Genomic DNA, 23,648 nt, shown 5'->3' with positions numbered 1-23,648 from the left:
TGGAAATCACTTATAACATGCAGAAATGCAAAAAAAAAATCGAAATTTTGTTGAAAAAAAAGTTGCAAAATATATATTTTTTTTCTCTCACAAATTTTTTTTGGTTGGAAATCACTTAAAACATGTAGAAATGCAAACAAAAAAAATCATTTTTTTTTTTAAATGGCCACCATAGCGGCCATATTGGAGTTTGGACTAAGTCCAAAATCTAATGGCATGGTCCTTGGACCATACCTAATCCCCCCACCAAGTTTCGTCAAAATCCGTCCAGGAGTTTTTCCGTAATACTGTTCACAAACAAACAAACAGACGGGTGAAAAAAGTAACCTCCGTCCATCTTTGATGGCGGAGGTTAACAATTGGTCACATTTACTAACCCAGCACTGAACTTATCAATAGATTAAAACAACTAGTCACATGTTTACTAACACAGGACTATATCTGTCAATAGATGAAAACAACTAGTTAGATGTTTACTAGCACAGCACTGAACTTATCAATAGATTAAAACAAGTAGGCAAACAGGAAGCTACAGTTGGCAGATTAAAACAAATTTACTTTCAGGTCATAAAACAACACGAAATAAAATTCGTGAATTTTTTTTGTATGCTGCCTGTGGCTGCTGGTTGCATCATTGCTGGGACCATGGCTGTGCCGCTGATGCAGTTCTCCCTGTTACCAGTAACCTAGTAGTCATTTTTCCAACCTCGGAAGGATTACTGGCTGAGACTACCCACCTGGTGTTGTTTGAAGGCCTGACAGGGGCTCAACCTCAAGACCCTAAGATCTTAAGCGAGGCACCTTAACCATAAAGCCAACACCAGGCTTGATTATGAAGAGTAAAACTATTATTAATGAAACATTTATATAAATATATTTTCAGTGGTTGCTACGAGGGACAGTGCAGTAAGTAGAAAATCTGTTTAAAATGACGGTTTCGGTATTTGAATAACAGTTTGATTCAGTGGTAAGTGGGGTGGACGTGCTGGTTGGTGGACATGTTATTTTTTTTATGATGAGGTGTGCGTGACTTGATGTACGGTATTGTCATATCGTAGAATGCGTGACGAGAGTTCTGAATAGGTGACAATGGATTAAATCTTTGAGCAAGAAAGGGTTGAACAGTAAAGTTACATTGATGGGTTGATTGTACTTTGCCCCACTATTTCCGCCATCATAGTAAAGGTCATCGTTGTCCAACTCGTCGAGTTGATTGTACCGCGATTGGCACTTTCCTTGGCTTGTCTGATTTTACACGAGTTCTTCGAAGTGCCAAACCCATAATCCCCACGCACAGACCGTAGTGTGCAGTGTTGCTTCGATTTATTAGATGCGAGAAGAAATGCTGAATTGCTTGTAGCGTATCGACGCAGTCTTTGCAACAAGTTGTGTCGTTTTTGTTGCTCTTTCGGGCATCACTTAGCGGTAAATAACAGCACGGGTGGACAATGCACATGATGGAGTAGGCTATTTGCAATTGCCATCTTGGTTTCGGCAACCTCCCGGGAGTATGAACGGACGCATGGATACATACCGCCGTCATTGTGAATAAATCCGTTTCTCCGATGATGCCTCTTTTGGGTATATCCGCAAAGAGCTTTGCCAGATAAACACGTTTTCCGGAGATGTGCTCTGTTTCTTTGAGTAAAAAAAAAACTCGGTTTATTTATTTCCACAGTTTGATCCAGGGCCACGTTTTCCTTTTTTGTGTGCATGGTTTTTCTCCATGCATGTCTCGAAGTCTAAACGAGTTGCCTGTATTGCATAATTTAGGTTGTTGATCAAAATTGCTGCAGTTTTTTTTTTCCCTCCCTCCCTTCCTTTCAATGCTGCAGTTTATCGGTGCAAGTCAGCTTGCCTCAATCTGCGTAGGGTTAGGTTGTGGTTTTGTGAAGTTGTTGCTCATAATCCGTTTCCCCTCGTCGCAAACCACTTTAGACTTTTCACTGATATGAAGTGTAAAATATTATATTTTCCCCCCAAAGCCAGCCTTCAACAGGTTAAAATTGATGGTATTGTATTTATCTTGACTTTTGGCATTTGTAATTTTGCGAGGTTCATCTTGTCTGATGGCATGGTGCATAGGCAGGGCATTTACCTCTGAGCCGTCTCGTCTCGGTTTCATTCGAAACCCACTGTACGCACTCGGATTGGTGCTTCTCAGGCAGGGCGTGGTATTGCAATCTCGAGGTGTGGTCTCGTCCGCTGTCCTTCGGATGATCAATATACTCAGTGTCCCGTTTGCTAGCGTGAGCCGGTGGATTCCCACCACGTCTTTCGTGAAGTCGGTGAGTTGTCTCCAGAACCCTGAAGAAATTCCAAAAAATTGTTCCTCAACCAGCTCGTGTCGAAATTCTGGCCTGGCTTGGCCAAGTCAGTTCCTGAAAGACTTTGTCCCAAAGCTTTACCCAGAGAATATTTGGCACCATTAAAGTAAGTAAGTAAGTAGTAGTAGTAGTAGTAGTAGTAGTAGTAGTAGGAGCTGTAGTCTTGTTTTGTGAGGTGCATCACTGTTGCCAAGAATGAAACTTTTCGACTGTTTCATGTTTCTCTGTATTCTGGCTAATTGCCCCATTATCATTTGGTTTTGTGCTCAAGGAATGGATACAATGGGACCATTGCTCTGTTTTTTTTACCTGTTTGCTTGTTATTAGTTAGTTTAAATTATTTTTCCTCATCACTGGAATCTAGCAAGTTTGGAGAAATGAGGAAATCGTCTTTTTAGTCCCCTACCAGTTTCACCGGAGTGGACTATAGGTTTGCTCTTCGTCTGGCTGTCCGTTCATCCGTCTGTCCCACCTGTGGGTTTTCAGACTTGTTTCTCCCATACCCTTTAACATATTCAACTGCAACTTGGTGCACGGCTTTATTATGATAAGTTACAGAAGAAGTTTGAGTTTCCGGACGTTTCGTCAATTTTTCAGTTATGGCCTTTTTTGGATTTATTTCCGTATTTTATTTTAATATTTTTATACGTTCATAGTGATACTGCACGGATCTACAAACACGCGTGCTATTTAATGACAGGTCATGTCAGGTATGGGAACATGTGTCAGAGCAGCGCGTCGCTCCGTCCACTTTCCGCCGGTATTCCAGGGGTCCCGTCTGGCCACCCCCAGGCAGATGCCTGGCCCATCCCCATCTCCATTTAATGATCCTTGACGTTTTTTTTTGTTTTTTTTTTAACAGCCTGACTTTACAACCGCTGAATTTTGACTTGCACCTTTGTTTTTATGGATTCTTCTCACGAGGCCTGAAAAAGCTTGGGAGATTTATGAACCAGTGACTTCAGAAAGCCAAATAGGAGTAGTTGTGCACAGGTCTCTCCGCTGAGATCGACCCCAGGTATCTTCTTCTTATTATTATTTATTTTATTTATTTTCCCCCTCACTTGCATGCAATTTTGAAAGTGAGCTCTTTGCTATTCTTGCAAATCGCAATGATTTGCTGCCGGTGGAGCTGGAATGATGGTCTTTGTTAAGACCTTTGAGCCATCATGTTTGATTCCTGAAGCCGCTATAAACTTTACTGCACTGTTTTGTTGGCACGGCGTTGCATCGATAAGTGTGTTCTTTTGCTAACTATTATTTTTTTTTTTTTTTGAGGGATGTTGAGCTGGTTGTCCCATGGATTAAGTAGCATTTGCGTAATTATACAATGAGGTGGTTTCTATTTTTATTAATTTATTTTTAAAGAGAAGAGGCGGGGGGGTCTCTTGTAAACCCTCTTCTCTTGACTGCGGAATCCTCTCCTTTCATTGGTCCAATCAAGTTCTTCCCTTCCAGTCCTTTGAAATTGTGCACCAACGCCATTTTCTCATTCCTTTCTTTTTTTTCCCCAAACCCGTTTTTTTTTTGAATACTCATTATCCTCTCCATTCCACCCACACTTTTCCATGTTTGCAGTTTGTCAGCCTTTCCTGTCTGCTTGTACATGTTTCTTATCTAATCGGCCTACTTGGTTCCTCTGTTTCGTTTGTAGGTTGGGCTATTTAATGCTGACTGTGTGTTCGTTCCTTCTCCATTTCTTTGTCCTCAATCTGTTTGGGAAACAAACAAACAAAAAAAAAACTATGACAACGTGTAAATCTTCACAAACTGTGAATGTGTAATCATTGTGTCTGTGATTGGGAGAGGGGGAGGTAGGGAGGGAAACGGGAGATCACTGAAAACTCTTAGGAAAGCTCATTGTAGTTTGGTTGCCTCCGAGGTGTATTTTCCTTGTTGAAAACCAATAAATATTTTGGTGCTTTTGAGACTACTTTGCTTCATGAAGCATGCCATCAATCTCAGATTAACCACCTCGTTGTTTATTTCATCTGCTTGTGCTCGATTTGTTTAGCTCACTTGGACTTCAGTCAGGTGAGCTTATGCGATCGAGCAGTGTTCATCGGTGAGTGAGTGAATCAGTCAGTATCGCTTGAACCAAACTCATGATTTTGATGAAACTTGGCCACAAACTTCAGATCTGATTCCTAACGAAGGTTTATTGACCGCATCAAAATCTGCGCTCATCAAGTGGTTCTACGGGGTTTTTTTTTTAACCCCCCAAAATAGGTATTTGCTGTCTCCTCCGAAACTACACACATGATTTTTATGAAACTTGACCACAACATTCTTCACCAGCAATGTACCAAAGCATATCAACCACATCAAAATCTGCACTCATTAAGGGGGTGTACAGGGGGGGGGTTTAACCTCCCCCAAATAGTATTTGCTCTTTTCTCTGAAACTATACACAATTTCAATGAAACTTGACCACAACCTTTATCACCTATGATGTACCAAAATTTGTTTATGGCATTAAGAATTTCATGGTCTAACGGTCTGTGTGGGGTGGGTGGGTTGAGTGACTGTTGCTCCTGATCCAGGTAAGCTTCAGGATGGGTGTTCCTATTTTTATTCTTTAATGCACTTGCATTATTTTCTCGTCTTTTATGCATTGTCGCCACATTGCACAGTAATGGCACGACTTTGGTTGGTTAGTAGGACTGCCGAAAGGTATGCCCACTCGCATCTAAGCTGTCTCGCTTGTGTTTGCACATCAACCCTGCTATAAACTGCCATGCTGGTATTGTGCATACAATGTAATGATGTGTGGCTCGTGTTCACTGTACCTCAGATGATTGTTAAACTGGGTGCCCCATCTTTCAGTGTTAATTGGTGGACATTAAAGATCCCAAAAGCAAAGAGGAGGTGAGTTATCGCTGGCACCTTGGCAAAATTCCAAATTATTGCTCTGACCTTCAGGGGGCAGTGCCTCAGTTGTATGGCAGCGCTTCTACCAGTGATGCAAAGCAGTAGCCACTCGCTGTATTAAAAATGTTGTTTTTCTTGTGTTGGGACAAGGGTATGCCTGGTGTTGGCTTGATGGTTAGTGTGGTGGGCTTGGGATCCTCGGGTCCTGAGTTCAAATCCTGCTTGGCTGTTGAATTGATACCAGGCGGGGTTGACTCGGCCTGTCATCCTTCTGAGGTTGGCAAAATGAGGACCAACTTGCTCGTATCCTGTGGCGACCCGTCCAGGATTGTGCCAAATAGCCAAGGAGACTACTTGGGAAGCACCAATGCTCTGCATGGAGTATGGTCCCAATGGATAGATGGATGGAAGAGCAAGGTATAATTACACAAGTGAGACAAATGTCAAGGGAATGGACAAACAGGAGAAAAAAAATGAAGGAGGGGAGAAAGCTAGCAAGTTCATTGGGTTAGGAAAGGTTAATGGGTGTAATAAAGATAATGGTTCAGAATTGGGGATGACATGAGGTGGTGGAGCGAGTTGAGGCTTGCAGTCGGTCTGGATTTTGGAATTTTAACCAGGAAGCAGTTACTAAAAGAATGCATGCATCCTGGAGATGCTGGGGAGGGAATGAGGACTGAGAGCAGAGGGAGCAATATTGGAGAATAGATGTTAGAAAACATAGACCACCAACTTGCCTGTGATGTGAGGGCAAGAGACTTTGTGCTTTGATCTTATCACTGGAGATTCTCATCATTGAGGGTTTGTGATTCCACAGAATGCAGGAGACAAATGTGATGCTGCTGTGTAAGCACATAGCAGAGGGCAGAACTCCATTGGACCACAGACGAACAGCCTTTTAGACTGAGTAGCTCTTGTTTTCAATGGAAAGGCTTTGATCGACGAGGGATTCTTCCCAGTGTGCAGTTAGCTTTGGAGGCCAGCTTTGCTCTGTGGTCTTCCCAGGAAAGGTCATGGCTGATGGGGAGGCCTAGAAGTTCGAGAATGAATCTCTTCCAGTGGATGACCAAGGCAATACATACAAGTGGGTTAATTTGACAATCATTTGAAGCAATCGGGTGAGATTTTTCAGGATTGAACAACATGGTCCATTTATCGAGACAGACAGAGACACACACAGCTGCTGTTTGCCAAGCAGAGGGATGGGTTACTGCACTATACAATACAGAGTCTTCTGCAAAAAAAGGAAGGGAGGGTTTCCATCGCATTTGAGAGGTCATATTATTGTTTTTCAAGTTTCTGATAAAATTAATCCACTTCACTCACCATAGTCTGTGAATGCGGCAGAAACCTGCATAAAGCTTTTTATCTTGGTCCTCTTTGGAAAGACTCAGAGCGGACCCTCCAACCATTACACCACCGAGGCTGGTCAAAACCTGTCAAAACATTCTCTCATTTAAGGGGCTGATTGCAAGTTCATCTTGAAGCCTGGTGTTTGCGTAGTGGTTCGGGTAGCGGCTTGGGATCCAAAAGGTCCTGAGTTCAAGCCCCGTTGGCCGCTTGAATTAATACACACCAGGAGGGTGACTCAACCTGTCATCCTTCCGAGGTCGGCGAAGTGAGTACCAGTGTACTGGGCCCGGTGTATACCCCGGTTAAAATAGGTGTACCATATCCGTGTGTCATAAGAGGCGACCAGGGTTGCGTCAGGAAGGGCATCCGGCGTAAAACATGTGCCAAATCACTATGCGGATCATACGGATGATCCGCTGTGGCGACCCCTAACGGGAGCAGCTGAAAGAAGAAGAAGAAGATTGCAAATTCATCTTGAATTCACTCATTCCTTTCTTCATCACTTGAGAAACTTTAATGGAAAATTTGGTGTTGCCAGCTCCATCTACTTGTACTTCTAACTCCTTCATTGTTGGCCAACAGAGAGCATACCCGTTGTTGATTCAGGCCTCGACTGACCGGGTATGCCAAATCTCTCTTGCTACTTCTTTGTAGTGTTCCTGTGGGTAAACTCACCTTGTCGAACCCATCTCCTCTTATGATGGAGATTTTTGTGATTGAGAAATCACAAATTTTTATGATTTCTTATGATGGAGATCTTGGCCTTTGATTTAGCTTAAAGTAAAATAACACGAGAATGGCACTCGGTAGAGCACACCTCCGCCAGGCTGAATCGTTTGCTTTGTGTCCCACTGATAGGCTGGATCTGCATCCAGACCTGAACCAAAATTGAATTGGCTTGTTCTTGTCTCTCACACATCAACCCATCCACCAAGTTTTGTAATAATCCACCCACAGCTTTTTGAGATCATGCTCGATATAGTTTTTGGCCCAATCTCTCAATTGTGAATAATAAGCTTAAAATTGCAGTTTCCGGATCGTCACCACAATGAAATCCGTTTGTTGTCACGTACCCAAACTGTCCACCAAGTTTAGTCCGAGTCCGTCCGTAACATTTTGAGATATCCTGCATCAACACAGACAAACAGTGGTGAAAACATTAAAGCTCTGCCCACCTCCGCCAGCAGATGTAAAAATCCCGACCCACGGGACATTGGAGACCCTAACCATCGTTGTTATATTTACACTTGTTATCATAACCACAATGATAAGCCAAAATAGACTTGCATGAATACAGTGAAGATGATCAGTTTCACTACTTTAGTACATGTAGAATTTGTAAACTCAAGTTGATATGCATTGATTCCAAATCTAACGACTGTTAATTGTCCAAGGAAGTAACTGCATTGACGGACACTTTTATTTCTATAACTAGAGATTTCACAGCACACCTTACCACGCGCTGTCTTGAGAAACCAGAACGTTGGCGGGGTCTATAAACGGCAAACTTGATTGGTCGTTATAACTTAAACTGCCGTAATGTTTTGTTTAAGTACTGCTAAACGGAAGGGTTTTCAAAGTGCCAAAAAGGTGATTTGTATTCTACAGTGTTCAAGAATGTAATTCATTTTAAATTAAATAATAGATTTTAATTTTTTTTTAAAAATCCAGAAGTTTACCACCGTTGATGCATAGTCTTTTACAACACCTTATTTAACACGTGACATGCGTTTTTCGTGCCTGTTGTTTGTGTCTTTTATAACGTCCTTAAAAAGAATACGCTTCCTGTTTGTAATGATTTTTAATTTTGACAGACAGATTAAAAAAAAAGTTATCTCGCTCTTCTCTGCACGTGCGCAATCGGGAGAATTCAGAGCATGCCGGTTCTGCTAAGCTACAGGTTTGTTTTCCTATTCGTGTTCGAATTTGTGTGCAAAATATAAAGTTTAATTGAAATAAAGTTGTTCCTCGATCATAAACTGAAGTCTATGGACAGAGACAGACAGATAGAAATGAACCGATTGCTTAACCCCGGTTTTTGCTCATGTGCGTGGATTAATTATGGTTTTGATAGCATGTTGTCGAAAAACTATAAATATGTTGGCCTTAACTACTTTAACAACTTCAGACTAAACTCGCTCTCTCTAACTTCTTGGTCGTATCACGTGTGGGTTTGGAATAGAGAACGTGGGGAACAAATGTGGTGAAAATCTGCATTTTGAGTTCATTGCTTTGCTCTTGCATTATTTAGTTATTTGAAGGTTTTTTTATTTTTTAACTCATTTTGATTTACAACAGGTGGTACTCTGTCATGTGTGTTGTACTTCAAAATTCAAAGGTTTAAAAAGTGAGGACTTTGGTAACGACAGTTGCGACACCGTTGACTGCATTCGGCCCAGTTGACATGCACACGCAGCCTTTACGGTTTCACGGAAACTTGCATACAAGACCGTTGCTTCGCTGATGGGAATACCAATCTTTGCTGCGATGGCTAATCTATGGGGGCAAGAACAACAAAAAAGAATTCCTGGGAGATCCTGCCCTCGGTGCAGCGATAACCAGCATCGCAAGTTGGTGTCTGCAGTTTCGCCACGTGTGCCGATGTACCCATGCACAAACTTTCCTTTATTTATTTTTTTATTTGCCTCACAAACCTTCCCAGGAGTTCCCTGAATCCACAATCGTCGTTATTGAAATCCGTCGATCCGTTCTCAAGTCATAACTAACAGACAGACAGACGGACATGGCTCCTTTTATAATGTCGATGTCAGGTTGTCAGTGCTGTCGCCTTGCCGTGACTACATTTTATGCACCCAGGTGTTTTATCCAGTCAATTTTCTTGTCAGGTGAGATGGTAGCACAATCTGTGTTTTCATTTCATTAACTAATCATTTGGTGGTTTCCTAATGTCTTGCAAGGAGCTGTGGTCATTCAGAGGTTAGTTGTTATAAGTTTCATTCAGATAGCCTCACTGATTACTGTACTGCATCAATCTTGTCGAGGCAGAGATTTTGACTAACCAATGGAAATGGGTGATTACTACCATTGTGTGCACATGGGACTTTTGTCAGATAACAAATACCAGAGAAAGACTTCTCCATTGTGGACACCATTTAAATCTTGTACCACGACGTGGACGGGAAGGTCTCGACAAATACCAGCATTTGTACATCATACCTTTTTATGTATATTTACCTGCACGTGGACATGATTTTTGTATTTCTATGCTTTGGACCCCGTATCGTGGGTGTGTTTGCCATGTGTGTAACTATGCACCGTGATGTTGTTTTTTTTTTCTTCCCTCTTTCAGCCCGTGCTTAGCTCATTGTAGCCGTAAAGTGATAACGTGGTTTTGAAGAACATGACGAGCCGCTTCGTACGTTCCAGCAAGTACCGGCACGTCTTTGGCACGGCCTCAAAAGGAGATCAGTGCTACGATGACATCCGTGTCTCCCAAATCACGTGGGACAGCACCTTGTGCAGCGTGAATCCAAAGTTTTTGGCCATCGTGATCGACGCGACAGGCGGTGGTGCATTCCTCGTCTTGCCTCTGGGAAAGGTGAGTGTGGTGAATCTGGAGCGGTAGATTGCAAAGTGACACCGTAGACAGAGGTCATTGTATGGAACTTGAGACTATTACCTGAATCTTTGATTAATCACTTATTCATTGCTTGCTTGAAGGTAATAAAGGCCTCATAATGCTTTGATCAGTAAAGCAAAGAAGTAAGCTTACTTATCTGTTCAGTTTAATGTGTGTGGTGTAACTCGTGTAAAACGTGGTCTCAAACTGTGGCGTGCAAGTGTTGCAGTACCCCTTCAAATACCCACCCACACCCAGTCTGATGCCAATGTCTGAGTGCAGTTTTGGCCCGGGGTGGTTTTACCAAAATATTTGTACATTGAGGTGCTGATACAGTCATGTGTGCACTGGCCTCATGGCCTTGCATCACACATGCCATAGCTTGATGTCTGTCCGAGATTATAAAAGGTTATTCACAAATCTGCACAACATATTGTTCTTGATGGATCTTGCCTGTTGCTCATCTTCAGGTGATTATAGAATGGGAGCTTCCAGGATAGCTTGGAGGAATGCACATTCACACCTGAGCTGTCAAGTTGAATCTCAACCAAGTTATAAAGTGTGTGTGCGTGCGTGCGGGCGCGTGCTGTCCCTCGGACAGACTTTAAACTGGGCAACTTGTCGGTAGACTTTAAAGATCCCCACAGTGTCCTTTGCAAAGAGTTATGCGAGGTATTGGTGGCACCATGAAAAATTCCGAGTTCCAAATTCCTGCCCTGACGACCACTGTGAAGGAAACGGCAAACCACGCAGTGTGTAATCCTTGCAGTGAGGTTGCTTTGGCAGCACTGAACCTGCTTTTGGGCAAAGTACCACAGCTGGTATATACAGTTCTGTAGTCGCCCTTTTAAAAAAAATTTAAATTGCTCTTTGGGAAGTAAGAAATGTTGGAATCTACCATGACGAAGCTGAGTGTTGAGGCCTGTTACTTTGGCAATGCAGCATCGTGCAACACTGTGCAACCAACTTCCCACGCCTATTCAGTCGCTTTCTTCCCTCCAAGGCTTCAAGACAGCTGATAACCACGACCTCAGGTCATCCCTCATCCATACTCGTCATCTCTTTTGCACTCACTTTTTCCAGGTTATCGTGATCACACCCCCCCCCTCCCTCACCTCTTTCATTTGTTAGTTGTTGGTTGGTTTGTTCCTTTTCTGTTTCATCCCTGCCTTCCCCTTCCTCTTCTTGCTGTTTTTCACTGAGCTTATGTACAGCTTGTACACACGTGTCCTTCTCTCCCTTACCTTGATCTCACTCTCACTTCTACTCTGCTGTTGATGTCCCCCCCTTCCATTGTGCTTGAGTTCTTCCACAAGCCTCAACCATATATCCCCAAAAAATTAAAACCAGGTAGAATTTAACAAAACAGCATTTCCTACTATTGAGTGGAGGGAGGAATATTTTATTAAATATTCTGCCGATTCCTTTTTGAGACTGTTTCACATATTTTACCAACACATCATTTCCTATTTTCCATATTTCGGTAAAAGCAGTCATCATTTACCTGGGTTTTAAAGCTTTTGTTGCTCGACTGTGCAGGCCGCACAATGTCTCGGCTTTTGAGAGATCTGAGCTCTGACTTATCTCGCCTGAGTGGAAAAGAAAATTTTTATTGTGCCCCATTTTGCGCTCCAGTATTGTGAAGTTAAACAGAGAATTAACAGTGCCATTTGCCAAGTCCTACAGCAGTGCAAGTCTGCCGATCTTTCCGTTGAAGCATTGACAAACACCTTTGAAACGTGCAAGCCATGAATTCCTAACGAGTAATTTCTGAGCTGCTATTTTTATAGGGCAACTATCTCTGAAGCCAGGCAGGCCACCAGGCCCGCAGTGATTCCTCGACTGATAACATCACGCGACAAAATCTCTCAATGTCGTGCAGATTCCATCAATTGCTGATAATATCCGGCCATTTGGAGAATCTGAAATGCAGCTAAAGTGGTCCCCCCCCTCCCCCACTCATATTGTTTAAGCAATAGCAGTTTGGTTCAATATTTGATGCAGTTGCACAAAGATTGTGCAGTACGATCTCAAAATCGTTACTTTGGGGGGGAATTCACACTATCAATTTTGATCGATGACCTTTTAAAAAAATTGACATGAGAATTCATCTTTAAATTGAATTTTGGGGGTGATTGAAATTTCCTTCTTTGAGTGCTCCAGCACACGTAAACATCCACCACTTGTAACAGAGACTACTTTTGCTTGCTTTGTACTTTTTTTGTTTTGACTATAAAACCGATCAAGAATGGTCAATCTTTGGTGTACAACTATATTACTAGACGATTCATGACTACCAACTCGCTGCCGCTTCTCTTCATTAGAATGTTGGTACCATACAACTGTGGTCTACTTTTGCTGATAACCGATGCATTCCTTTATTATACAAGTCATAAATAACACTAATTTTTTTAAATGTAAGAGGATACCAGGGATGGTATGTAAAAACGTAGGGATGGTCACAAATTATAATTTGAAATCATCCCAACATCTTTCTTCAAATAATGGTTCTCTGTCCGTCCCTGCGTCTATTTCCAGGGATAGTACTTGATGATTGTTTCATTGTCCATATTTGACAAGTGCAATCGCACTCGCACTCGCATTCACACACACATCCTATATTTGAAAAAGGAAAAGGGGTAAAAGATCTTGTGCAAGTTGTCGGCATCGATGACCTTTAAAAAAAAACCATCATGCTGTGAACCCAAGTTTAAAACCCCCCATAACTACATATTGTTGATTTGTCCAGATATTTACACCAAAGAGGTCAACGATTGACCGTATCCTTGTTCTTCTGGTCCTCACCGAACGCAGACGAGAGTTTCGGCAGTGGCTGCTTGCAGCTTATGTTGATCTCTGTAAAGTATTTGATTCAGTGAATCGGGATGCCCTCTGGAAGATTCTTGGTCTTGTGATCTGATGTCTGAACTCGACTCTGGTACTGAGAGTGCTGTGAGATGTGGTGATACCATCTCTGACCTATTTCCAGTTGTTACTGGAGTTCATCAGGGGTGTGTACTGACCCCCACACTTTTCAGCACTTGTGTGGACTGGAATCTGGGGAGGATGTTGGAGAGATCATACTGTGGTGCATCATTTGGGGATGTCAAGATCTCTGACCTTGATTTCGCAGATGATGCAGTCATCTTTGCGGAGACTTTAGATGTCCTTTCGGGGGCCCTCGAGGTGCTGAATGAGGAGTCGGAGTCGCTGTGATTACGGGTTTCCTGGGTCAAAACTAAGATCCAGGCTTTCAATGGCATCTTGGATGCTGCTGTCCTGTCTATGCCTGTTTGCGGTGAGGATGTTGAGGTCTTGGAGAGATTCACTTCCCTTGGCAGTGATATTCATGTCTCTGCTGGCTGTGAGTCAGAGGTCAGTAGACGTCTGGGTTGGGTTTGGAGAGTCATGCATTCACTGGATAATGGGGTGTGGCGCTGCCGGTACCTGTGCGGGAGGGCGAAAGTCCGAGTCTTCAGGTCCTTGGTGCTTCCCTTCTTGCTCTATGGATGTGAGGCTTGGACTCTGACCATGGATCTGAGATGGAGACTTAATTCCTTTGGTACCAGGTCTCTTCAGAGAATCCTTGGCTATCGCTGGTCAGACTTTGTGTCTAACAAGCTGTTGCTGAGAGAGACTCAAATGAGATTTGTTGCCTGCATAGTCCGTGAGCATCAGCTGCGGCTGCATGGACATGTGGCTCGTTTTCTTGATGCTGATCCTGCTCACCAGATTCTTTCAGCGAGGGAGTCTCGTGAGTGGAGGAGGCCAATGGGCCGACCACATTCCTCTTGGTTGCAGCAGGTTGATCGGCATCTCAAGGAGATGGGGATGGGCCAGGCATCTTCCTGGGGGATGGCCAGACGGAGGCCCCTGGAGTACTGGCGGAAAGTGGACGCAGCGAGACGCTGCTCTGGCGCATGCTCCCACTCCTGACCTGTCCAGGTATTCGTACAATAACACAATGATGCCTTCTAATGTGCTTGCCCTAAATTTGATCCATGTCCAAACTCTTCCAGGTGCCTTGATCACTGAATAATGAATATATAGAAGTTTTGTGCGTAAACTTGTTGAGAATAATTGGATTCCAAATTAAATTTCACCAACTGCATTGTGTCGCAAACACTTCCATGACACCCAAAACGGCAACACTATTTGGAGCCTCACATGCCCCCACCCAAACCCCAACTTTCCAAATCCCCCCCTCCCCAAGACCAGTGGATTTTCACCTCAAAGCTATTTGCATCATTTGTATACAATTTACTGCGACATGTAGCTCACGCCACATATTGTACATATGGTGTCTTCATAAAGTATTCACACCCCTCGACTTTTGTCACATTTTGTTGTTGCAGCCTGAATTTAAAGTGGATTAAATAAAAAAAATTGTTACCCATCCACACAAAATACCCCATAGTGACAAGGTGAAGACATGTTTTTAGAAATTGTCACATTTATATTTAAAATTGAAAAGCTTACAAATTGATGTCAATAAGTATTCAACCCCTTTGCTGTGACACTCCAAATTGAGCTCAAGTGCATCCATTTTCCTTTGATCATCCTTGAGATATCTCTACAACTTGATTTTGGAGACCACCTGTGGCCAATTTAATTAATGGGACATGATTTAGAAAGAAACACACCTTTTTACCTCTCAGCCCGAATTGGGCTGAAAAGGGGGTATTGTCGTCACAGGCGTTGTCCGGCGGGCGTCCGTCCGGGCATCTGTCAACTTTTGGTTTCCGTCAATTTCGAGGAGAACGCCTTGTCCGATTAAATCCATTTTTGCAGGGTGTGTTGGGGTTGAGTAGAGGAAGGTTCTTTTCGAAAATGGGCACGCTGCAATTTTCAATGTGGCCTCCATGGCAGCTATCTTGAAATTGGTTTCCGTCGATTTTGAGAACACCTTGTCCGATGAAATCCATTTTTGCAGTTTGTGTTGGGGCTGGGTCGAGGAAGGTTCCTTTCGATAATGAGCGCAATTTGATTCTCGGCTCGGCCACCAGGGTGCCAAAACTGAAAACCGAGAAATGGCTATTTCTCCTGAACGAATGGCTGGATCATCGCCAAATTTTTATCACAGGTATATCTGATGAGGATACATGATATATAACCCGGGTTTTTGATTTGACCTACTTTTCAAGGTCACAGAGGTCAAAGTTCATACTTCGGTGTTCGGGTGTCCGTCAACTTTTGGCTTCCGTCAATTTCGAGGAGAACGCCTTGTCCGATTAAATCCATTTTTGCAGGGTATGTTGGGGTTGAGTATAGGAAGGTTCCTTTCGAAAATGGGCGCGCTGCGATTTTTCAGTGTGGCCGCCACGGCAGTCGTCTTGAAATTGGTTTTTCATCAATTTCGAGAACGGCTTGGCTTGTCCGATTTAAATGAATTTTTTCAGTGTGTGTGTTGGAGTTGAGTAGAGGAAGGTTCGTTTCGAAAATGGGCGTGCTGTGATTTTCACTAGCCGCCACGGTAGCCATCTTGAAGTCTGATTTTCGATATGACGTCCAACGTGCTCTAACTGACTGCATCATCGTGATATCACTGCTTCCTTTTACAATGCATGGGCTGAGGGGTTACGCCCGCTTTGCGGAGCTATTTTTATATAAGGTCTCACAGTTGACAGTGCATGTCAGAGCAGAAACTTCACCATGAAGTCCAAGGAACTCTCTGTAGAACTCTGTGATAGAATAAAAATTTTTCACAAATTCATTACAATTGAAAGGGGGAATAGATTTGGGGTAGAGTATAAAACAATTTCAAGTGTTGAAAGTTCCCAAGAGAACAGTGAGCTCCATCATACCGAAATTGAAAGAATATGGAACTACTCGGACTCTTCCTCGAGCTGGCCGTCCGACTAAACTGAGCAATTGGGTAAAAAGGACCTTGTTCATGGAGGTGACCAAGAACCCAATAACCACTCTGACAGAACTACAGAGTTCTTTGGCTGAGATGGGAGAACCTGCTGGAAGGCCAACAATCTCTGCAGCACTTCACAAATCTTGCCATTCTGGGAGAGTGGCCAGACAGAAGCCACTCCTGAGAAAAGGTACATGACAGCACACCTGTAGTTTGCAAAAAGGCACGTGAAAGACTGAGAGCATGAGGTAAACGATTCTCTGGCACGAGACGAAAATTGAACTATTTGGCCTAAATGCAAAGCGCTATGTCTGTCGGAAACCGAGCACGGCTCATCACCCATTTAACACCATCGCTTCCGTGAAGTGTGGTGGCAGCATCACTCTATGGGGATGCTTTTCAGTGACGGGGACTAGGAGATTTGTAAGGATGGAGGGAATAGATGGAGTCAAATACAGGAAAATCCTTGAGGAGAACCTGCTTCAGAGTGCAAAAGACCTTGGACTGCTGTGAAGATTTGCATTCCAACAGGACAATGACCCCAAGCATACAGCCAAAGCAACATTGGAATGGCTTCAGAACAAGAACGTGAAATTCCTTGAGTGGCTCAACCAAAGCCCAGACCTGAATCCCATTGAGAATCTGTGGAAAGATTTGAAGATTGCTCTTTACCGACGCTCCCAATCCAACTTTACAGATCTTGAGCAAATCTGCAAGGAAGAATGTGAGAAAATCCCCAAATCCAGATGTTCAAAGCCGATACAGACATACTCAATAAGACTTGAAGCTGTAATCGCTGCCAAAGATGCTTCTACAAAGTATTGACTCAGAGGATTGAATACTTATTGATGCAAGAAATTTCAGCTTTTCATTTTCAACAAATTTGAAAAAATTCTAAAAACATGTTTTCACTTTGTGATTATGGGGTATTTTGTGTAGATTCGCAACAAAAATTTGTTTATTTGATCCATTTTAAATTCGGGCTGTAACACCACAAAATGTGACAAAAGTCGAGGGGTGTGAATACTTTCTGAAGGCAATGTATCTCAAACTTTCGATACAGTATGGCATCCTGCCTTGCTCTCCAAACTCTCTGCCCACCTTCAACTTTTTAGCAATCCTCTTCAGGAAGTTCAGTCTCCACCAACCATGATTTTTCTTGGGCAAACGACATTTTAAAGTTGGCCTCCAAAGCCAGTTGCCGACTGGGCATCCTGTGTCGTACAAAGTCCTTCCTCGGCACACCTAAACTCCTATATCCACCGAAAAGACCTTCATCTGCAGCTTGATGAAGTGCTGCTCGCCTCTTCGGGATGGCTCCTCTGCTTCACATCTTGTCCAGCTTGATGCCGCAGAAACCAATGCCATCAAGATCATTGGAATCTCCTGTGATGAAGCCGAGTCTGTGGGTCTTTTGCTTTCCCATCACAAAAAATAGGTCTGCAGTCTGTCTTCCACTGCCCGTTTCTTGTCTCGCACCCTCTGCTCTTTCCATTCCCCCTCTCCCCCTTCCCTCCTCAGGTTCCTGTAGGGTGCACACGGTACACCATTGACCCCCTTCTGGTGAAACTCCCAAAATCCAGGATCATTGCTCACTTCCACTCTTCATTCCTTCCCCCCTGCTTGTAGAACCAACTTCCACTTTCTCTTCAGTCTCCTTCTTCCATCCTGGTCTTCAAGACAACTGTTTACCATCACCTCAGATTATCCTACACCCAAAACCATGATCTTTTATACCCCCATCAATTCCTCTTCCTTCCAAATTTCCAGTTTTTCCTTCCCGAACGTTCCCTTCTGTATCCATCTTGTCCACCCTATGCATCCTCATTTTACCCCTCATTCTGACCCACTGAACATCCTGCATCATACAAATTATTTTTGTCCTTCAACTCAGCTGTTAGTGTCTCCCCTCCCACCCCCCCCCCCAACTTCTCTCTTCAGTTCCTTTTGTCCTGCTGCATCCTCATTTGTTCAGTCTTCAGTCTTCCATGAGCCTTGACTCTGTACAAAAGAAACAAAACTTTAACATGGTCTATCTGTTAAGAGCTTCACATAGGGTGCTCACAGTTCCTGAGCCCAGTTGCATTCATTTGATATTTTGGAATAAAATGCTCGTACCCACATAGGCGAAATCTTTTTCTTCATTCGTATGCAGCACAAGGCTATGTGGTACCATCGTTGACCGAGTGTGTGGGTGTGCCACTGATGCAGTGCCCCTCTGTAAATTTGGGCAGGAATTTGTCATTTTTCCATGGTGCCGGCGATGGTTCGCCTTCTCTGCGAAGGACACCGTGGGATCTTCTCCAATGTCCGTCAACTGATGCCGGCAGACAGGAAGCCCAGTTTAACGTCCATCCGAGGGACGGCAACACACTGATGAATCGCTCTGCCTGTGAAGCACCGGGATGACAGTTTATAGCTGGGTTGGGATTCAAACTCGGGCTGGACCGTTTCTGAGGTGTGTGCGTATCGCTCTTGATCGTCGCAATGAAAATGTCCTGTAAATATTGTTTTTTGGATGTATATCTGTGAGTGCATGGTGTTCAAGTTACGCAGCTCCTTTAAATGTGGAAACTAATAGCTAGAGCGGCCCGTTCTTTCTCTGTGGTAAACTTGTACAATCTGGGAGCGTTCTGACTGATTGCGCTGAATGGTTGTTTGCTTCAGAAGCGTTACTGGTAACACTTTGCCAAACTGATGACTGTGAGGAAGAGATAAGAGTTTGTGTGCTCACCCAGACCTCAAACTTACCACAAGCCTCAGGAGAAACGAGGAGTGGTTAGGCCCGGGTATCGACTGAAACTGGGCATCTGTCCGTGGCCTGCTTGCAAATCTGCAAACTGTCTGATGATATGAAGAACGTGTCTGTGATTATTCTTCATTGAAATGAGGAAATGGTGATTCATGCTGATGCTAATTGGCGTCGGGTTTTAAAGCACAGGAAGGATTCTCAGAGTTTGTTTTTTTTTGTTGTTGTTGGAATGTCACAAGGCGTATTTCCTGTTGCTTTTTGGTGCAAGTCTGTTTAGTTTGTGATTTATTATTTAATTTATTATTTTTTTATGAGCTGATTGTTCCACCGTACCTACGTTTTGGATTTACTTGCGGTGTCTGTATTTAAAAAAAATAATAATTAAGTAAAATTGGGCAGTACACTATTTCATTTTATTTTTTTGCCGTGTTATTTTAAAATTTTTTCCCGTTTAATTTTACGTATTTATTGGTAACACTCACTAATAAATAACGTGGCAAAAAAAAAAAAAACTCCACGCCCGAAAGCTTACGGAGGAGATTGTACACAAATCACATGCTGGACACAGACATTAGGAGAGGTTATTGTGCTTTATATTTGTTGTTGTTGCGAATGACGGCTACCCGGCAGTGAAGCTGTCATTTTGTTGGGATGCGACTATGCCACTGATGCAGTGCCCCTATACCAGCACACTGGTACTCGTTTTGCCGATCTCGAAACGATGACAGGCTGAGTTAACCCCACCTGGTGTTGATTCAGTGGCCAACGGGGCTCAAACTCTACACCCTCATAAAGATCCCAAGCCTGTCACCATTACTGCAAAGCCAACACCCAAGGCTTTTTAAAATATTTGTTACAAGGACATGATGCATGTGTTGAGGTTGGATTGCCAAACAGGCTGAACCACAGTCAGAGACATTAGAAAATGCCATCGCTTGTACTTGTCTCAAGATAGTTGAAAGGACCATGAAGCATTCTTAGGATGCCTTGCAAGAGTGCACAAGCCTCTAAATGCCTCTGTGCTCAGTGTGAGTTATATACAAGACTTTCCTTGAGCTTCAAGACATAAAATGGCCATTTAAAGCACAGAGTCGCTTCATAAAGGTTTGATGACCTTTTACGGATGTTTAAACGCTTTTTGTTTTTTTTTGGGGGGGGGTGGGAAATGTCCCAGATGTCACAACCACATCATGTCCTTGTGAGGCAGCACTTCTTCTTCCTCTTATTCTTTTTCTTCTGAGAAGGTTCAAAAGTCTTAACACGACAGCTGGTTCACAATTTATTAGATGTACACGCAAATAATTTTCTCTCTCCTGGTTGGGCGAATGATAAATCCCAGAATCCTTCATGTATTTTATTTTATTTTATTTTTAAATGTAATGTGTCGCCTCTCTCAGATTGCTCACAGGTGAACAATCAACCTTTTATTAGTGCTGTCTGCATTTGTGCAGTTTCCCTTTTTGGAAATGATCGTTCTCTCAAACTATACCACAATGTCTTGTTTGTTTATGTATGTATGTGTGTATATATATGTATATATATATGTATGTATGTATATTTTGACCTGCCCTTGACGTCACAAGGCGTATTTCCTGTTGCTTGCATTGCAGATTAGTTTGTACATTCCCTTATAAGGACTCCTTCACTAGCAAGGCAATCTCTGTGGCTAACAAAGCCTTATCTGACAGATACAGGGTGTCGGGCCAATGCTCGTCAAACCGCTTGTCACGACATTGCATTTCAGTGGTTCCTCTTCACTTGGAAATGCAAATCAAAATTGCACAAGATTAATCTGCTCACAACTCTAATGTTTTATATATATATATATATATATATATATATATATATATATATATATATATATATATATATATATATATATTCTGATGTACCACACACACTTGCAGAGCGTCGGTGCTGCCGAAGCAGTTTTTTTTGCAAGGGTCATGCTGTGTGGTTTTCCATTGGCTTCCAATCGGTAGTTAGGGCAGGAATTTGTTCATCGTGCTGGCAATTGCTCCCCTACTCTTCTCAAAAGACACCGTAGAATCTTTAACACACATCAACTGATGCCAGCAGATGAGACGTCCAGTTTACCATAAATCCGAGGGATGGCACACACTTTGCTGAAACACCAGGATGACATTTTATAGATTGGCTGAGATTCTAACCCAAGTTAGACAGCTTGGGGGCAAGAGTGCGTACTTCTCAGCCATCCTGCAGGTTATGTAATATCTCGCCAGGATAAAAAAAGCACCCAGCTTCTTGAAATTAACAAGATTATATCTATCAGAAGGCCGGGGTTTCACGATGTCATGGGCATTGAAAAGCTATGGTTATTGGTCTTATGATTGCTAACTTTTGCCTGTGCTCCAGTAGTACCACTACCTGGCCCCACATCCCAATATACACTTTATAGCGGCATCAAAACTACCTTCAAAGCAAAGTGCAGGAGCTCAAAACCTTCGCTAGATTCTGAAGTACATACTGGGTGTTTCAAAAACAGTGGACAATTTGAACATTTTATTGTAGAAAAATTACAACAGGTAGCAAGCTCAGTGATGCATTGATGGAAAGCATTCACCATGCCATGATGGTAGTCGTCCACCTCATGTTTTTGGACAGCCAGGGGTTCGAGGTTTGTTGGTTTAAGATTGACCTTTGGCAACACTCCAAAATGTAAAATCCAATGGATTCAAATTCGGCCTGTGGGGTGCCCACTCATGTGCTGTGCCCAGGTGGATGACAAGATGTCCAGACAGATGGTGGAGCAAGTTGATGGTTTCACCTGTGGTGTGCAGTGGGGGCACCGTCCTGCATGAACCATGCAAGTCTGAGTTGTTGGAGATGGCACTTGAGCAAGATCAGCGTGGAATCGGTGCAAGACCTTGCGGTTCTGCTCGCTGTTGACTGTCACCGTCTTACCATTGGCATCCTCAAACCAATACGGTCCCATCATTAAATGTACAGAAGCGAGTGGACTTGGGGCCCTCAAAACATCTCGGACACCTTCTTAGGAGGCTCAGCACCCCAGAAAATGTTGTGATTGATGATAGCCCCATTCAAATGGAAGTGTGCTTCATCACTTAACCACAAGGAGTTGATCCAATTTGGGTACCTTTCAATTTTGTAACTGAACCAATCACACATTGTTACTTGGCTTGCCATGACATTCAGAGTTGGTTTATGCCTTACAGATATGATGTAAGGGATAGAACTTGAGTGCAGAACTGAGAATGTGCTACACAGATTAGGCTGAGATCGCTAGTTCTCGAGAATGCTGACAGTTGGATTTCTTTGGACTTTCGATAGCAGAATCTTTCACAAGATCAATGTTCCTTTGGTCCTTGGTAACACTTGGTGGGTGGCCACTGTTGCCTTTATTTTGATTTTTCAAGCTTCCATGTGCTTGGAAGTGCTCCACAACCACTGAATGCTCCCATTGGAAGGTCCATTACGGGTGTGAACCTCGTAATCTTGACTATCATCGGCGCACCTGCATGACGGATTTGGTCTCAAACCACAAAGTCACAATTTTCACTTTTTGTTCCACTGTGAACATCATTGTTGATGAAGGGTCCCACTGACTACTTGTGAGAAATGGCATTCTGTTACGGATTTGGAAGCCATCTGCACACAGACAGTCAGAGTCCCCGTAGTTCAGTTATTTCAATAAGTATGTGTTAATAGTTAGAATCCTTCCTTCTGTCTAATGGGAATTACATGTGTGCGCTACGAATTATTGTATAGTCAAGTTTATTAGATATTTTAACAACAATGATTACTGCAACAACAGCTACAACAATGACAACAACAGCACGCGTCCTGCACTTTACCCGGTCGCCATTACGCATGTGTTTTTGGCTGAGGACGTGGGTGGAGTCTTCGTCGCCTCGGGTCGAAGCTCCGCTCCGAGGAGGAGCTGAGAGCGTTTCCTCCAGCCAATGAGCGGAGGCGAGCACCACACGCGTGCCACAGCCAATTGGGAGACCGCCACGAGTCGCCTGACAACCCACCATCCAATCAGGAGGTGAGTGGTGGGGGAGAAGAAGCCCCTCCCTCCTCAAGAGAAAGAGTGCGTTCTGGAGGATCATGGATCGTTGTTCGAGAGTGGTCTGCAGTCCTGGTGGCGATTGTGGCGCGGTCTGTGGTCGACTGCGAGCCAGGCCTAATCACCCAACATCAGTGCCTGACCCCACTAATGCTCTTGTGTCTGAATGGAAGCAAATCCCTGCAGCAATATTCCAACATCTAGTGGATAGCTTTCTCAGAAGAGTGGAGGCTGTCATCTCAGCAAAGGGAGGGGGGGGGACCAACTCCATATTAATGCCCATGATTTTGGGATGAGATGTTGGGTGTGTGTTTGTGTGTGTGTGTACGTACACATACTGTATAAATTTTATTTCTTCACATTCTCTCTTGATGCCCTTATGTCTTATCCAGCTAAATTATTCATCAATATGTAATATTTTTCTCCATGGAATAAATGTGCAAATTTTTCCATCAGCCTTTATTGCTGAAAAAAAAAAGACAAAAAATAAATAAATAAAACTTTTTTTTGTTAAACAAACTTTAAACAGTGGATTGCTTTGCATTGTTTTAATATATATATATATATATATATATATATATATATATATATTTTTTTTTTTGAAAAGATTTCCTGTGAGAGGGTTCTCTGATCGCATTTGTGAACTGTTCATTAAGCTAGCTTGTGATTGGCCATCAAGGAAGGAAAATCAGATCTTTGTGAAAAATTCTTCAATCCAAGTGGACGTGAGAGCAGTTGAACTCATTAATCCAAAGTCCAGACATCTAAACCGAATTTGTGGTCATCGGCACAAGATTTGACAGAAATGTCACCCCAAAAGCATGCAAAACCTGCTGCCTACTTTTAAACCTCCA

General features: G+C 43.1%; 1 protein-coding gene across 4 annotated transcripts in view; it reads left to right on the top strand.

The window, feature by feature from the left end:
* LOC147011011 (coronin-1C-A-like) overlaps positions 1–23,648 on the top strand; it is a 76,160-nt gene that overhangs the window by 10,110 nt on the left and 42,402 nt on the right. For 2 of the 4 annotated variants that reach the window (XM_085859528.1, XM_085859531.1), the window contains exon 2: positions 9,862–10,110. In XM_085859528.1, the coding sequence (XP_085715654.1) occupies positions 9,913–10,110 (198 nt within the window). In that variant the 5' untranslated portion in view covers positions 9,862–9,912. Of the gene's footprint in view, positions 1–2,145; positions 2,434–9,861; positions 10,111–23,648 lie in introns of those variants that run through there. The other 2 variants (XM_085859529.1, XM_085859530.1) reach the window with 2 other exon arrangements.

This window comes from Eptatretus burgeri, chromosome 16 (genome assembly GCF_056783735.1).
Source record: "Eptatretus burgeri isolate ZD-2024b chromosome 16, Ebu_testis_v1, whole genome shotgun sequence".
Lineage (NCBI taxonomy): Eukaryota > Metazoa > Chordata > Myxini > Myxiniformes > Myxinidae > Eptatretus > Eptatretus burgeri.
Note: the sequence above shows the minus strand (reverse complement) of the source record. Positions and strands in the feature narration are given on the sequence as shown.